Genomic DNA, 16,849 nt, shown 5'->3' with positions numbered 1-16,849 from the left:
TAAATTTAAACTTTGAGATTTTGATTTCAGTCTTGTTAACGAATGTCTTGTTTATTTTAAATTCTTTTACATCTGCGAATGGTTTTAATTCTTTTTCCTGTTTGAGTCTTTTGCTTAAGCCTTGATAAATCAGAATGCTAATACATAACTTTTGGTTTGCTAATGTTAAAACAGAAAAAATGACAGTTTTCTCTATGCAAAAAAAAAAAAGCCTCTACTCAATCAAAGTTCACCATTGCTTTATTATTGGTTTTCTTGACTGGAAAATAAGTCATTTCCCTCAAGAACTGATGTGAAAGGGAGCTATTAGTAAATATTATATTACCTTAGTGAGCATGTCATGCTCCATGGTCGGATTTAACCTTCATTGCAACTGTGCTTTAGTTCAGTTTGTTTTATATAAATCAATAATTATTCTGTCAAGATACGTAAAATATTATTCAATCCTGTACGTGGAGCCTTGGTTGTCACTGATTTATTCATCATTGTTATTTGTTTTCTTAAATTTTAACCCTACCCTCGTGATAAATGAGGATAGGTGTATGAATATAAAGCCTGGGAAAACTGGTTGTGTTTAGCTTCAGAAAGAAAATAAATGGAGAAAGAGAGAGAGAGAGAGAGGGAAGGGAGAGGTTAATGGGTTTGGATAAGTTTAAAGTGAAGGAGAAGAAGAAAAAGAATCTGACATTTTGGTATTGCTCAACTGTTCTACATTAATTACTCTGTCAGATGTGAACAAGATCAGTTTAATCTCAATCTGTCAAACATGGTAAAGATTAAAGATTAAGTAGTCTTGACTAGATTTGAATACATCTTCTCTAACATCCTACAGCAAGATATTACAACCAGTTGGTGTGTGTGTATAAGCCTTCTGTCTTTTAGTATGTATGTATACATGCAATTCCATGTGCTCTCAGGAAGGATTGTCCTCATGTATACATCAAAGGTAGGTCTGAACCAGGATGTATTAACACCTTTAAAAGCAAGGAATGCTAGTGGGACACTTCCATAAAAAAGGTGACCCCAATGCAATCAAAACATACCTGATACGGTTCTGTGGAACAAGGACCAAAAGTCATGCACTGTTGTAGAGGTCAGCTGCCTAACAGATGCAAATGACCCATCAAAATTCCAGGGGAAAAAAAAGAACATTTATGGTAAATTAATGTGGAACTTACAGCTCTTGTACGCTAACATTAAATTCTCATTTGCACCTATTCTCATAGGTGCATGAGGTTAGGTACTAACAAATTTTCACAAAACATTAGAAATACAAGGTTTTAAAAAGAAAGAGTGTAAGAAACTGACATGGATTCTCCAAATACAATCTATTAGTGGCACAGTGAAGATCTGTAAGCCATCCCAAAGATTCTCCATCTGAGATTCATGAGGTGAATTGATGCAGGCACTTGGGTGCATGCATTGACAAATCAACCACAGATTTACAAACACCAGGAACTCTAAAGGTCTTGTTGCTTTGTTAGCGACTGACTTGAACTCTCTAAAGAAGAACTTAAATAAAACACAAAGAGAAACACAATACATACATACATACATACATACACACATACATACACACACACCTACATACATACATACAAACATACGTGAATACTCTGTTGTTGGTGTTGAAATTCCAATGAAGGAGCCTTGGATCTAGGTTAGAAACTGGTTCTTTCTCTATTGGCAAGAAATTTTGAAATAAAACTGAACAATGGCATACATCATTGTTTTAATATCCACTTTTCCATTCTTGCCTGGGTCAGACACATTTTGTTGAGGCTGATTTTCTACACTGAAATATTTTTCCTATCAACTTTCCTCACCTTTTTCTAAGCAAGCTAATATTTTCTCCATGGCTGGACATGTTTTCATGGTAGATTGCAAACAATCAACACCTTTTGTATGATGATGGTGATGATGATGTTTGTTTGCAATTAACATACAATGTCAAACGACAATAAACAAACACACTTTCATATGACAGGTTTCTCTTCAATATCCATTCAATGAATCTACTCAGAAGGTTTTAGTCAATGCAGAAGACACCTGCTCAAAGTGCTGCATGGTGGGACTGAACCTGAAACCGTTTGGTAGGGAGGCAAAATTCTTAACCACACAGCCATGAGCCACATCTATCACACATTACTTCATTTTCATATCCATCAGCATTATGTATACATATGAATATGTATGTCTGTGTGTGTGTGTATGGTGGTGGTAGTGAGTGTGTACATGCATGTGTGTGTGCACACATGCACATGCGTGCATGTGTATGTGTGTGTGTGCATGTGTGTAAGTATGCATGTGTGTGTGTGAGAGAGAGAGTAATGAGATTAATATATCTATTTGCGCACGTGTGCATGCACACGTGCACATGTGTTTGTGTGTGTGTGTGTGTGGGGCAGAGTAATAAGTTAATACATCTATTTGTGCATGTATTTGCACACATCTGCACATGTGTGTGTGCACGTGTGTGAGTATGCATGTGTGTGTGTGACCGTAATAAATTAATATATCTATTTGTGTGTGTGTGTGCACGTGTGTGTGTGTGTGTGTGACAGTAATAGATTAATATATCTATTTGTGTGTGTGTGTGCACGTGTGTGTGTGTGTGTGACAGTAATAGATTAATATATCTATTTGTGTGTGTGTGTGCACGTGTGTGTGTGTGTGTGACAGTAATAGATTAATATATCTATTTGTGTGTGTGTGTGTGTGACAGTAATAGATTAATATATCTATTTGTGTGTGTGTGTGTGTGACAGTAATAGATTAATATATCTATTTGTGTGTGTGTGTGTGTGACAGTAATAGATTAATATATCTATTTGTGTGTGTGTGTGTGTGACAGTAATAGATTAATATATCTATTTGTGTGTGTGTGTGCACGTGTGTGTGTGTGTGTGTGACAGTAATAGATTAATATATCTATTTGTGTGTGTGTGTGTGTGACAGTAATAGATTAATATATCTATTTGTGTGTGTGTGTGCACGTGTGTGTGTGTGTGTGACAGTAATAGATTAATATATCTATTTGTGTGTGTGTGTGCACGTGTGTGTGTGTGACAGTAATAGATTAATATATCTATTTGTGTGTGTGTGTGCACGTGTGTGTGTGTGTGTGACAGTAATAGATTAATATATCTATTTGTGTGTGTGTGTGTGTGACAGTAATAGATTAATATATCTATTTGTGTGTGTGTGTGCACGTGTGTGTGTGTGTGTGTGTGTGACAGTAATAGATTAATATATCTATTTGTGTGTGTGTGTGCACGTGTGTGTGTGTGTGTGTGTGTGACAGTAATAGATTAATATATCTATTTGTGTGTGTGTGTGCACACAAGTGTGTGTCTGCATGCTCATGTGTGTATGTGACAGAGTAATAGATTAAAATATCTGTCTGTGTGTCTTTGTATATTACTTCTTTGAAGATGTGCACATGTGTCACTGCTTTGTATAGCTGTGCAAATATGATTATAGCTTTTGCTTATCTCATGCTGCATCAGTGTAGGGCAACATGCTGGCATGGTGGTATGTTATTGTGTAGAGCAAGTTTATCTACTGTTTGCCTCCATCATATTGTACATAAACAACTAATCAAAATCCAGATTTCTGCTGAAGCCAGGCCAATACATCGACCTACCGATGGTTATTGCAAGAGAGAAATCAATTTCTCCAAACAATTTACTCTGCTTCGTCTGAAACATTTGCTTAATTTAACCATCCATCTCATCAAACTCCGAGATGAGATATTTTTATAACATAAAACCACTGAGATACAATCCTAACAAGAGAATTCCCTGTGGAAGTTCTTCTTGACAATCCTATCCCATAAACATTTACCTAAAACAAAAGCTGTTTTCTCATAGAAATTTGCTGCTTCTGAGATAAACCACAGCTGGAAGACATTTAAAATCAGTTCTTTATGTACATATATATGTACGTTCACCATAGTAACCGTGGATCAATATGCGAATGATTAAACTCATCTTCGTAGTAGTTCTCTCTCTGACTCGTATGTTATTCTAGCTGCAGATATCAGTGAAATAGTTACAAGCCAATAGATTGGTTCTGGGAAGAATATACATAAACAATTCATTGAGTAGAATGCTTCCAATCTTTTCTCAATGATAGCTAATTAAATTGCAGAGATTCTCTTTCCATACATCAACCACCCATCCACTCCATATTACAAGATTGCCCTGTAAACGGATCCTGCCATATAAGGTTCTCCAGTAAGTTTTATTAAAGTATTCTTCAGTTTCAACTGCTTTGTAATGAAAAAGTAGTTTCGTTTGAAATTAATCCAGGATTCAGTAAAAGAAATATATTTCTCACTGTAATATTAAAATCATGGACAGAATCCAACCATTTTGTTGCCACATTGCAGTTCAAAAACACTGCTTTTGCTTCAGTTTAAGAATTTAGTAAAATAACTGCCATTTTTATTATTATTATTATTATTATTGTTGTTGTTGTTGTTGTTGTTATTACCATTATTATTATTATTATTATTATTATTATTATTCAGTAGTTTTATTTTTATAACATGCTTTTTTCACTTCACTACCGAGCGCAGCTCTGTGTGCCTTGGGTATGTGCTGTGGTTTGCTGTGATGCTCTTATGGTTACTGTATTCTTCTTCTTCTTCTTCTTCTTCTTCTTCTTCTTCTTCTTCTTCTTCTTCTTCTTCTTCTTCTTCTTCTTCTTCTTCTTCTTCTTCTTCTTATTATTATTATTATTATTATTATTATTATTATTATTATTATTATTATTATTATTATTATTATTATTATTATTATTATTATTATCATTATTATTATTATTATTATTATTATTATTATTATTATTATTATTATTATTACCATTATTATCATCATCATCATCATCATCATCATCATCATCATCATCATCATCATCATCATCATCATCATCATTATTATCAAGGTGTCAATCTGGCAGAATTGTTAGCATTTTGGGCAAAATGCTTAGCAGTACTTCTTCAATCGTTATGTTCTGAGTTCAAATTTCACCAGAATCAACTTTGCCTTTCATCCTTTTAGGGGTCAAGAAAATAAGTACCAGTTGAGTATTGGGGTTGATTTAATCGACTAGCCCCGTTCCTCCCACAAAATTTCAGGTCTTGTGCTTAGAGTAGAAAGGATTATTAAGCAGTCATTTAGAATATAAACGCACATGAAATTTTGGTGGCAGATTTTTATTTTGATCACTTGAAAGCAATGAATTTGTAATTTTTATATCCAAATGGATGTGGATGCTTTGTTAGAAGACCAAACACTGAGGCAGTCACCTTGAGGGATCTCTTAAAATGATGCATGGTGCATAAAAGCGCATGTTTACAATTGTCAGCTAAGAGCATTGGAAATGCCAGATCATGTGATTTCAACAAATTGCGTTTTATCAGTGACAGCTGTCCACACGCTGCATACCAGCCAAATGTCACTGCCAACGATATATAAAATCTTAGTGATGCTCCTTGCTTGTAAATAGCTCTTCAACATGCAGAGATATGATAGTCAGTCCTGGTTGTAAAAGCAGCGTTGGCCTCTGTTCTTGTTCCAAACTGAAGAGCTTCTGACATTTGTTGCACTGAAAGGAAATGGCCAATTGAGATGACAAAGGCTGTCAGTAATAAACACGACCTTCTTTATGGATGGAAAAACTCAAGAACGATCCTCCTCCATTTGACAAGGGAATCCTCTCTGCTGAAGACATCCCTCTTGGTTCAGAAGCACCATAGATTGAGGGGAAGACACTCAACTGCTTGAGAATGAAAACAAGATGGTCAAAAGTTGCTTCGGTCAGTTGGAGCTAAAAGACCTGCCAAACAACTTGGAGAAGCAGACCATATAATAGGGCATTGCCTTGTCTACCCTCTACTATCCAAACCTTGCAGCTCAAAAGACCTTGCGGTGTTCAATAAAAATGGAAAGAACTGTGTAGAGAAATGGGAAACCGTTATATAACCAATATACTTTGAAAAATCATAAGAAGAAGCTTGTTAATAATTTTGTCGAAGAGGTTCAACAATGACATAATAGGGTCACTTTCTTTTGCTTTCTCCATAAGCGATGATAAATCTAAGATATTTAGAACAAAGTGAATTAGGTGTTTCACTGCGTTCATATCTTCCCCAGCAATAATTTAACTGCATTAACACAAGAGAAATTGCTACAACCAGAATTTAATAACAGATTGTGTGGATTCACTTATCAAGCAGCATACCTGCAGTATGATAATAGCCATATATAATAGATTTACAACCATTTAAATATATTCCAGTTGATATTTCAATCTTGCATTATCAAATGTTCTTTGGTGTGTTTACTTACTTTCTTTATCTCAAAGCCCCGAGTTCTAAGCAGATTGCTTTCATTCAAAATTCTGTTTTAGCATAGATTTCTCGTTTCCTTTGTTAGTCTTCGTTCCTCTTATAGGTCATAGAATGTCGAGGAATCACGGAATCAGTTATACTTTTAATCTGCTTTACACTTTGGTTCCTGTCTTTGATGCTACTCCACTGTACTGATAAAAATACTGGCCCACTTGAGTTATGTCCCTTTTCTCTCGTCCTTCTTTTCTTTTTGTAGATAAATTTAGTTCAGATAGATGTAACATTTAAACTATTGGTTTCCAGTTAAAATTTCTGCTGACTAAAATTGACTTTAAAACATATTCATACACACAAACACACACACACAAACACACACAAACATGCACACACATACATCAACACTCATACACATACATAGAGATATACACAAAGAAAAGAAATAATGGTACCACCACTTAAAACTGTAGGTAAGTGATGTAAACTATGATATAGTTTTGGACTAAGTGCTTTACAATTTCATAATATGCAGGTGTCAAAATTCAGGTGTGAAGTAATAAAAAAAAAAACCAGAAAAGGTAGATTTGCTACTTTTTGTCCTTCAAAATTCAATAAAATAAATGAATGAATGCCAGGTAAGAATGAGGTGGAAGGGGCTGATGGCTGATATAATAGACTTTATCCTTCCATGAAAATGTGTGACCCTCTGTCTATATTGGAAACTGGTTTGTCATTATTCTAATTTATATCACTATTTATAAACAATGGCATCATTGTTGATATTTTTGCTGTTTGACAAGAAAGCACCTGTCGCCCAGTTTCTTTTCACCAATGTTTACAACCTTCACAAATAATATAGTTCTATATTTAAGAAATGAGGAATTATGTACAATATTTACATTATTTAAATTATTTACATTTGACGGATATTTGTCCTCATCTTGTTTGTTGCTAACACAGCATTTCGGCTGATATACCCTCCAGCCTTCATCAGGTGTCTTTGGGAAATTTCGAACTTGGGTTCTTATTCCTAAGATATTTTTCAATGTTGTTATTATTATTATTATTATTATTATTATTATTATTATTATTATTATTATTATTATTCAGGTCACTGCCTGGAATCGAACTCGGAATCTTGAGGTTAGCAGCCCGTGCTCTTAACCACTGTGCCACAGGCATATGGCGTAGTGGTTAAGAGCACGGGCTACTAACCCCAAGAATCTGAGTTCAATTCCAGGCAGTGACCTGAATAATTATTTTAATAAGAATAATGATAATAACATCGAAAAATACCTTAGGAATGAGAACCCAGGTTCGAAATTTCTCCAAGACACCTGATGAAGGCTGGAGTGTATATCAGCTGGAACATTGTGTTAACAACAAACAAGATGAGGACAAATATCCATCAAGTGTAAATAATGTAAATAATCTTCACAGATAATGTTGCAAATGTTATTAACACATATGCCTGTACACACAGACACACACACAAACACACAGACACAGACACAGACACACACACACACACGCACACACAGAAATAAATACTCAGTGAAAAATATAATGGTATCACTTAAAATTTCAGGAAAGTGACATAAAATTGTGATATAGTTTTAGACTAAGTGATTTTGAAAATAATAATAATATACAGGTGTTAAACTGTAGGTGTGAAAATAAATAAAAAAAGAAAGGAATTGAAGAGAGCTAAATAGGTTGAGCTAGAAATAAAACTGTTAATATGATATGTCGGATCACAGAAGGAATAAAATTTAGATTTGAATATTTGCATAAATTATAGGTTAAATATGTGAAGTGGTGGCTAAATTATATGTAGTGTTTTGGTTGAACCTTGCAAAAATATTTCGTTATAAATTGATAACACTTACTAAATGTCTAAAAAAAGTATTAGTACTATTTATATATGTGTGTGTGTGTGTGTGTGTGTGGTTTGATCAATAAGTATATGGACTGTTGTCAATTATCATTAAGCTGAAGCTGTGCAGAGTCCAGTGTTGTAGCTTTGCTCACTCGTAGGGCAGCTATCTCCCCTGTTAGTATATGTAAATGTGCTTTTACACAACTATAAGTGGTTTAACTCTTGTTTCTAGCAATATATGTGCTCGGAGCACATACAATCACAATTAGTGGCAACTAAATTTTGCTTACACAGTTTATGATGCAAACAGCTGCCCACATTAATTTTATATAGTTGCATATGTATACATACATACATGCATGCATACATACATATACATATATATGTATATATATATATATATATATATATATATATATATATATATATATATATATATATATATATATATATATTCCTCCCCATGCCTGTCATCTCTTATGTCCCTACCGTAAGGCTTCACTTCCACACACACCAGCTTAATTTAATTCGTCCTTAGTCGAAAGACACCTGTTGTTAATGTCCTGTTATTTGTATTTGTGTACCACTTCTCCGCTTTTTCCATCCTTGTTTTCGTATACATTCACTGCTTTCTTCCAAGGAATCTAATGCTCTTAACTTAGATTTTCCCTGAGGCTGGCCAGATTGGAGCAATCTCGAGTATAACCAGCTGAAATTGCAAAGATAATCTGGAACTCGACTGAAGAAAGAAAACTCCAGATGACCCATCCTTGATTTTTCTTGTCCCTTTGTTGTATCATCTAACTGTCTGGATGTTTTGCGTTCTTGTCCCATTTTTTGTATTCTTTAATATATATATATATATATATATATATCATCATCATCATCATCGTTTAACGTCCGCTTTCCATGCTAGCATGGGTTGGACGATTTGACTGAGGACTGGTGAAACCGGATGGCAACACCAGGCTCCAATCTAATTTGGCAGAGTTTCTACAGCTGGATGCCCTTCCTAACGCCAACCACTCAGAGAGTGTAATGGGTGCTTTTACGTGTCACCCGCACGAAAACGGCCACGCTCGAAATGGTGTCTTTTATGTGCCACCCGCACAAGCCAGTCCAGGGGCACTGGCAACGATCTCACTCGAAAATCCTACGGGAGCCAATCAGGCGGTACTGGCAACGACCACGCTCAAAATGGTGCATCTCATGTGCCACACGCACAAGAGCCAGTCCAGGGGCACTGGCAACGATCTTACTTGGCTTGCCGGGTCTTCTCACGCACAGCACATTTCCAAAGGTCTCGGTCAGTAGTCATCGCCTCGGTGAGGCCCAATGTACGAAGGTCTTGCCTCACCACCTCAGCCCAGGTCTTCCTGGGCCTACCTATTCCACGGGTTCCCTCAACTGTTAGGGTGTGGCACTTTTTCACGCAGCTATCCTCTTCCATTCTCACCACATGTCCATACCAGCGCAATCGTCTCTCTTGCACACCACAACTGATGCTTCTAATGTTCAGCTTTTCTCTCAAGATACTTACACTCTGACGGGTATTCACATTGACATTACACATCCAACGGAGCATACTGGCTTCATTCCTTGCGAGCTTACGTATGTCCTCAGCAGTTACAGCCCATGCTTCACTGCCATGTAGCATGGCTGTTCATACGCACGCGTCATACAGTCTGCATTTTACTCCGAGTGAGAGTCCCTTTGTCGCCAGCAGGGGTAAGAGCTCTCTAAACTTTGCCCAGGCTATTCTTATCCTAGCAGCTACACTTTCAGCGCACCCACCCCCACTACTAACTTGGTCGCCCAGATAGCGGAAGCTATCGACTACCTCTAGTTTTTCACCCTGGAATGAGATAGAAGTTGTTTCCTGTTTGCTTACAGTCTTTATTGCACCTGAACACCTGCCACAAACAAAAACTAATATATATATATATACACATACATCTACATATATCTACACATGCACACACACACACACACATATTGCAGATAAAGAAGTAAATCTTGAATGCAATACAGCTGTGACAACAGCAGAAAGATTGGATATTTTTCACCCTTACAAGATGGAAAAGAGTACCCAATCCTTCTGCTGTTTTTTCAGCTAAATGTATGTAGGTATGTATGTAGGTATGTATGCATGTGTATATGTATGTATGCATGTTTACACGTATGTGTGTATGTGTGTGTGTGTGTGTATGTATGTATGTATGTATGTATGTATGTATGTATGTGTGTGTGTGTGTGTGTGTGTGTGTGTGTGTTTGTGTGTGTGTATGTGTATGTAAGTGAAAAGCAACAATAATTAAAAATCCTTCCTGAGACAAAATTTGATTGACATTCTCCCCTGCCAACCACATGAACCTAAGTTCATTCCTGCTGAGTAGCTTGGGCAATTGTCTTCTACTATAATCCCAAGCTGGCATAAGTGGGATCTCTGATGGATCAGAATGAATTATTTCATTCTGTCTCATAAGAACCACAAACATAGAAACTGAAATTTTTTTTTTTATTAAACTGTTGGATGCTCATACTTTGAAACTGGTGGAAGAGTCCATCTTGTACTTTGTGTGTATGTGTGTGTTTGTGCATAAGGCCAAGATTAATGGAACACAGACAATGAAAATACTTTCAATGTTTCATTTCAGAGAGCAAGCCCTTGAAATCAGATTCAGAGAAGAAACCTGCCAATGACCAATCTAAAGACACAGATCCGACTACAACTGGTCCGGCAAAGCAGCAGCAGAAGCAGCAGCGGCAGTCTGGTCATTCTGGTCATTCGGAGTCAATGAAACACGAGGATATCATCATCAAAGCATCGGATAATGAACTGAAATCAAACACTGAGCATGAAGACCCTTGTAATAAAATGGAATATCTTCGGTTCAAAGAAAAGTTACTTCATTTCCATTGCGAACGATTCCAAGAATCAGACTGCAACCAGGATACTAAAGAATGTAAGTTAACATTTAGCCAATCCCCTTTTTGTTGTTGTTATTTGGAATATTTAAACCTTTAGCATTTAAACTGGCTATATCTGGGACAGTGGAGGTGCACTGGTCTAGTGGTTAGGGCAGCGGACTCGCGGTCGGAGGATCGTGGTTTCGATTCCCAGACTAGGCTTTGCGAGTGGTATTGAGCAAAAACACCTAAGCTCCACGTGGCTCAGGCAGGGGGTGGTGGCGACCACTGTTGTACTTTTTCACCCCAAGTTTCTCTCACTCTTTCTTCCTGTTTCTTGAGTAATGCTGCGATGGACTGGCATCCCATCCAGCTGGGGGGAACACATACACCATAGAAACCAGGAAACCGAGCCCATGAGCCTGGCTAGGCTTTGAAAGGGCGATGTTTATCGTTTTATATCTGGGACAGATATAAGGCAGCCATCTGGCAGAAGCATTACCGTGCTGGACAAATCGGTGGCCGACATTTCTTCCAGTGGTGGTGAGCTGGCAGAATCGTTAGCACACTGGACGAAATGCTTAGTGGTATTTCGCCTGTTGCTATATTCTGAGTTCAAATTTCACTCAGGTCGAATTTGCCTTCATCCTTTCAGGATCAATAAATGAAGTACCAGTGACCTACCCCTTCCCATAAATTTCAGGCCTTGTGACTATAGTAGAAAAAAATATCTGGGACAGATATTCCACCTCTCTTATGCTAAAAATATCCAGATCCAACCTCTCACACCTAACCTACAATGTCATTCTAGAAGCTCACCATTGAAATCTTGAAGTTACAAGATAATGTGTGATTAATTAAATAAATGTGAATAAATAATCATTACATCTGACAAAGAAATCTGAAAGCTAAAGCATTTCTTCCTCCTGTCCTTCCTTGGTTTATCTTCTGCATAATTTCTATCTATGAAATTTCTATTCAGAGGCAAAGTGGCCGAGTTCCTTTCCAGTGTTGGGCCTCATGGAGTCAATGACCAAGACCTTTGGCATTATGTCGGGCTTGAAAAAAAGACCCATCAAACCGAGCAAAATTGCAGTCATGGCAGATACTTGTGTCATGCAAATGGCACTTGTGCCGATGGCACATAAAAGCACCCATTACACTTTCGGAGTGTTTGGTGTTAGGAAGGGCATCCAGCCATAGAAAACCATGCCAAATCAGACTGGAGTCTGGTGCAGCCTTCCAGTCTGCCAGCCCAGTCAAACTGTCCAACCCATGCTAGCATGGATAACAGATGTTAAATGATGATGATGATGATGATGATGATGATGATGATGATTTTGATGATAATGAAGACATTGGTCAGGCCAAGGTTGGAATGCAAGACAGTAATCCAAAGCACTGTATAGAGGCATCAAAGCCCAGAACTCTTTGACTGCAGATAAATTTCTTAAAAACAGAACTTTTACCTTTAATGGCACCAAATATGGTAGAGTGGGGTACATATGGGCTTGGCTATGTTTAAGTTTTCTACCTCTGTATATGTGACGGTATTGGGATTATGATCATAATGCCATGGGTTCAATTCTTAGACTGAGCAGTACATTGTGTTCATGAGCAAGGTATTACAGTTCCTATTTCTCCAGCTTGGTCAGTTGATAAGAAATACCAATTGAGTTCATGGGTATACCTCACTCAATCTTCAATGTACCACTGGGTCTAGGTGGGGGAAACCAAGACAGTATCTATGTCTGCACACAATGGTATGTGCATCTAAAAGAGACTTAGCAAAACTATGGTACAAGTTTTCAGGTCCTATTCTCTTGTGAGTGACCACTAAGCCCTTACTGTCCAACTTCAAACTTTAATTGGTCTGCAAAATAAAAAATAAATATTCTTACAGTTCTATGTTTAAGAGATGAGGAATTATGTACATAATTTACATTTGCGTGTACTCCATCCCAAGCAGCTGTGGTAGGTTATACAAAGGTGAAACATGTCGCCCCCTCAAAATAAGGGTAGATGAACATCGCAAAGCTGTGATACAAGGATATATTGATAAATTGGGTATAGCTGATCATGTATGGAAAAATAGAGACCACTTCCCCCTGTGGGATGAAGTTAAAATAATAGACAGAGAACACCACTGGAAAATATGAAAACTAAAAGAAGCAGCACATATGCTAGGACACAACAACCTCCTAAGCAGACTGAGTGCAGATATGAACAACATATGGGAACCTGTATTAAGGAATGATAGAAAAATATTAGATTTATAACCCCTAAAATTCACTCCATAATTACCCACAGGCATATGGTGTAGTGGTTAAGAGCACGGGTTACTAACCCCAAGATTTCGAGTTCAATTCCAGGCATGATAATAATAATAATGATAATAATAATAGCATCAAAAAATACCTTAGAAATGAGAACCCAGGTTCGAAATTTCTCCAAGACACCTGATGAAGGCTGGAGGATATATCAGCCGAAACATTGTGTTAACAACAAACAAGATGAGGACAAATATCCGTCACATGTAAATAATATAAATAATCTAAATATTCTTCTCAAAAATGTTATGATTAAAATTGTTGGGTTAGTGCATAATTATTGCAGCTTTTGTTCCAATGAATTCAACAAAAACAATAATAATAATTAACAAAAACTTCTTTAAATGATGGTCTGACCATCTGCCAAGCAAATAGGAAGCAGTAATTGAAGTAGAAGGTGATTATGCTCCGGAATAATCATTTAATGATGTTTTTTTGTTATATGTTGTTATTGTTTTTGTTGAATAAAATTTATTGGAAAAAGCCGCAATAATTATGCATCAACCCAAAAGTAAATTACGACAGGCTGAAATGATCAAGCATTGAATGATTTAATAATGTAATTGAAATGAATATTAGAAAATTTGATTGGTTGACAGAATTATAAATATTTAAATCTGATTGGATGGCAGGCTTATAAATATTTAAATAAACTTTTCTGATAGATTTCAGCATTAAATAATTTGAAATTTTCATACAAAATTTTAGATGATAAAAATGAAGAAATTCTGAATTGTTGATAAGACCTGTTAATTGTATTATTTTCATATTTTCATTCAATTGAATATTTTAGAATGATTTTTAAGGAATTATTATGGAAATTATATTGGAAAGTGCTGGTACCACGTAAAAAATATCGGTTTTGGTGCTATGTAAAAAGCACTGGGACCGGTTCCATGTACAAAAAACACCCAATACACTCTGTAAATGGTAGGCATTAGGAAGGGTTTCATCTGTAGAAACTAAACTAAAACAGAGCATGGACTAAAAGGGGGCATCACATTATCCAAATGTGATGCTCCCATTTGAAGCTGGCAGGATGTTGTAATTTGAGGGAGATTTAGCTGCTCTTTTAGCCAATTTAGAAACAACACAGAGGCTTCTCTGTTTGCTGCATTGACAAGGTATGTCTGATTTAAGCTGACAAGATTCCCAGCATTTGGCCAGCGGTAGCCTGCATGAGCTTCAAATTGCACAAGACTTTTATTGATAACACTATAATCCACAAGAAGAATATAAAAGACATAATTATTATTTGAGAAATCCCTTCAGCAAATAAAAGACCAATACGATACTTGTCAGTTCTTACTTGTACAGAAGCAGCAGTGGCAGCAGTGGCAGCAGCAGCAGTAGCAATATTTGTATATCTAAGAACACCATGATATTAAACAAAAATCAATACCTACATAGAAGCACTCATGTAGGTAAAGTAAAGATAATAAAAAAAAAAAAAAAAAACAATTCCAGGCTTATCAATTTAATTTTAACATTTTTCCCCATTTAATCTTTGGAAAAATCTTTGAAATATTTCATGGTGTTAGAAATATAGATCTGTTTTGTTAAGATAGAAAGCTATACTTCTGTGTGTGAATGTACATAAATTTTCATATATATATAAGTACTTGTTCATGTGTGTATAGTGTATGTGTGAATGTGTTTATATATATATGTATACATATGTATATATATATATATATATATATATATATATATATATATATATATATATATATATATATATATATATATATATATATATATATATATATTGTCATCATCATCGTTTAACATCCACCTAGCACGCTGGCATGATATATATACACACATACACATACACACAGCAATGACCTAGTTCTTAGAGCTGAATGTGGCAAAATATAAAAGAAAAAAATAAAGAAATGGAGAAGTAACCCTATTTTAAAATTATATTTCTATTGAAAGACACTGTCTTTGTTTCCATTAATTTTGGAAATTATTAAGAATTTAATAAAATAACTGAGGTTTGGAAAATAAATTGGAAACGGACTTTCAATAGAGGGTTTTAGTTTAACCCATTTGGTACCATATTTCTAATGAAATCCACTGCCTTTGTTTCAATTAATTTTGAAAATAATGAATTTAATAAAATAACTCCATCATTGTGAATCTGGGATTTGGAATTAATTAAATTAAAGTGGAATTTTGATGAAAGGTTTTAATTAAGACCACTTTAAAACAGGAAGCTTGCATAGGAAAACTGAGAGTGGTTTCAAGTAAATTGATATTAAAAGCTTAAGATTATCATTCTCAAAAGACTAAATTTTTTAGTTTGCCAGAAAGATGACAGGAATTGCTACCAATTCTCAAGAAATCATGTTTATGTGGTGTACCTTGTGTAAACCATGGTACCCAAGATATCTAAGTAAGTTCTCAAGAAATTTTGCTAAGAAGGATTTTCAATGAAGTAGCATTAGGAAAAGTTTGCAGAAAGAGGTTGGGTGATACCAATTCTTACAAATGCTTAGAAGATTCCATAAAATTGTTGATAGATTCCATTACCTTAGATGACCTAATTAACAGAAGATGGGTAGTTTTGGAGAGGATAGTGGCCAGAGTAACAATGTTTCTCTTGCGACAAAGGGATTCTCTGTCTCAATGAATGGTAGAATGTGCCATGTTTGTGCATGAGGTTGTTACAATAAAGAATACTGAAATCTTTTTGAGATTTTTAATTTAAAAAATGTTTATTCTTATCGTAAACAAAAATATTGTTGTTACTACCAATGAAAAAACCCCAAATAGTTTGGGCAAGGTATAAAAGTAGCTATTTTCATGAGTTTCTTAACATTAGCTGGTCATGGTGTGTTGCTGCTGCTGCTGTCTATTGTTCTTATGCTGTGACAGTGCTCTGACTTTCTGCTAGTTTTGCTGCTGTCTGCTGGCTGCCATGAGATGTGTCTGGTCTGGTCTGCCATCTGATTCTCAGTAGCAGCTAAAATACACTGAATATACAAAGGTGGTCTAGGAAAATAAGCATGCCAAAGATGAAATCTTTGTTAGATCCGATCCAACAAGTTTTAAAGGGTCAGAATTTTGTATTGCCTTGGTAATATTTTGGCAAATCATGATTGCATTCTTGAGGGGATTTTTGCTACAGATATAGGGATCTGGGGGCGAGCTGAAAGGTGGGGAGCTGGCAGAATTGTTAGCATGCCAGGCGACATGCTTAGTGGTATATCGTCTGCCGTTACATTCTGAGTTCAAATTCTGCTGAGGTCAACTTTGCCTTTCATCCTTTCGGGGTCGATTAAATAAGTACCAGTTATGCACTGGGGTCGATGTAATCAACTTAATCCCTTTGTTTGTCCCTTCAATGTTTAGGCCCTTGTGGGCAAT

At 36.0% G+C, this 16,849-nt stretch overlaps 1 protein-coding gene across 3 annotated transcripts in view; it reads left to right on the top strand.

Moving 5' to 3' along the window:
- Window positions 1-16,849, top strand: part of LOC106875235 (follistatin-related protein 5) — a 368,722-nt gene that overhangs the window by 263,044 nt on the left and 88,829 nt on the right. For all 3 annotated transcript variants that reach the window (XM_014923295.3, XM_014923296.3, XM_052966672.2), the window contains exon 5: window positions 10,892-11,200. In XM_014923295.3, the coding sequence (XP_014778781.1) occupies window positions 10,892-11,200 (309 nt within the window). The remainder of the gene's footprint in view (window positions 1-10,891; window positions 11,201-16,849) is intronic.

This window comes from Octopus bimaculoides, chromosome 3 (assembly GCF_046866305.1).
Source record: "Octopus bimaculoides isolate indiv1 chromosome 3, ASM4686630v1, whole genome shotgun sequence".
Lineage (NCBI taxonomy): Eukaryota > Metazoa > Mollusca > Cephalopoda > Octopoda > Octopodidae > Octopus > Octopus bimaculoides.
The sequence above is the reverse complement of the archived record's forward strand: the minus strand, read 5'-3'. Positions and strand labels throughout refer to the sequence as shown.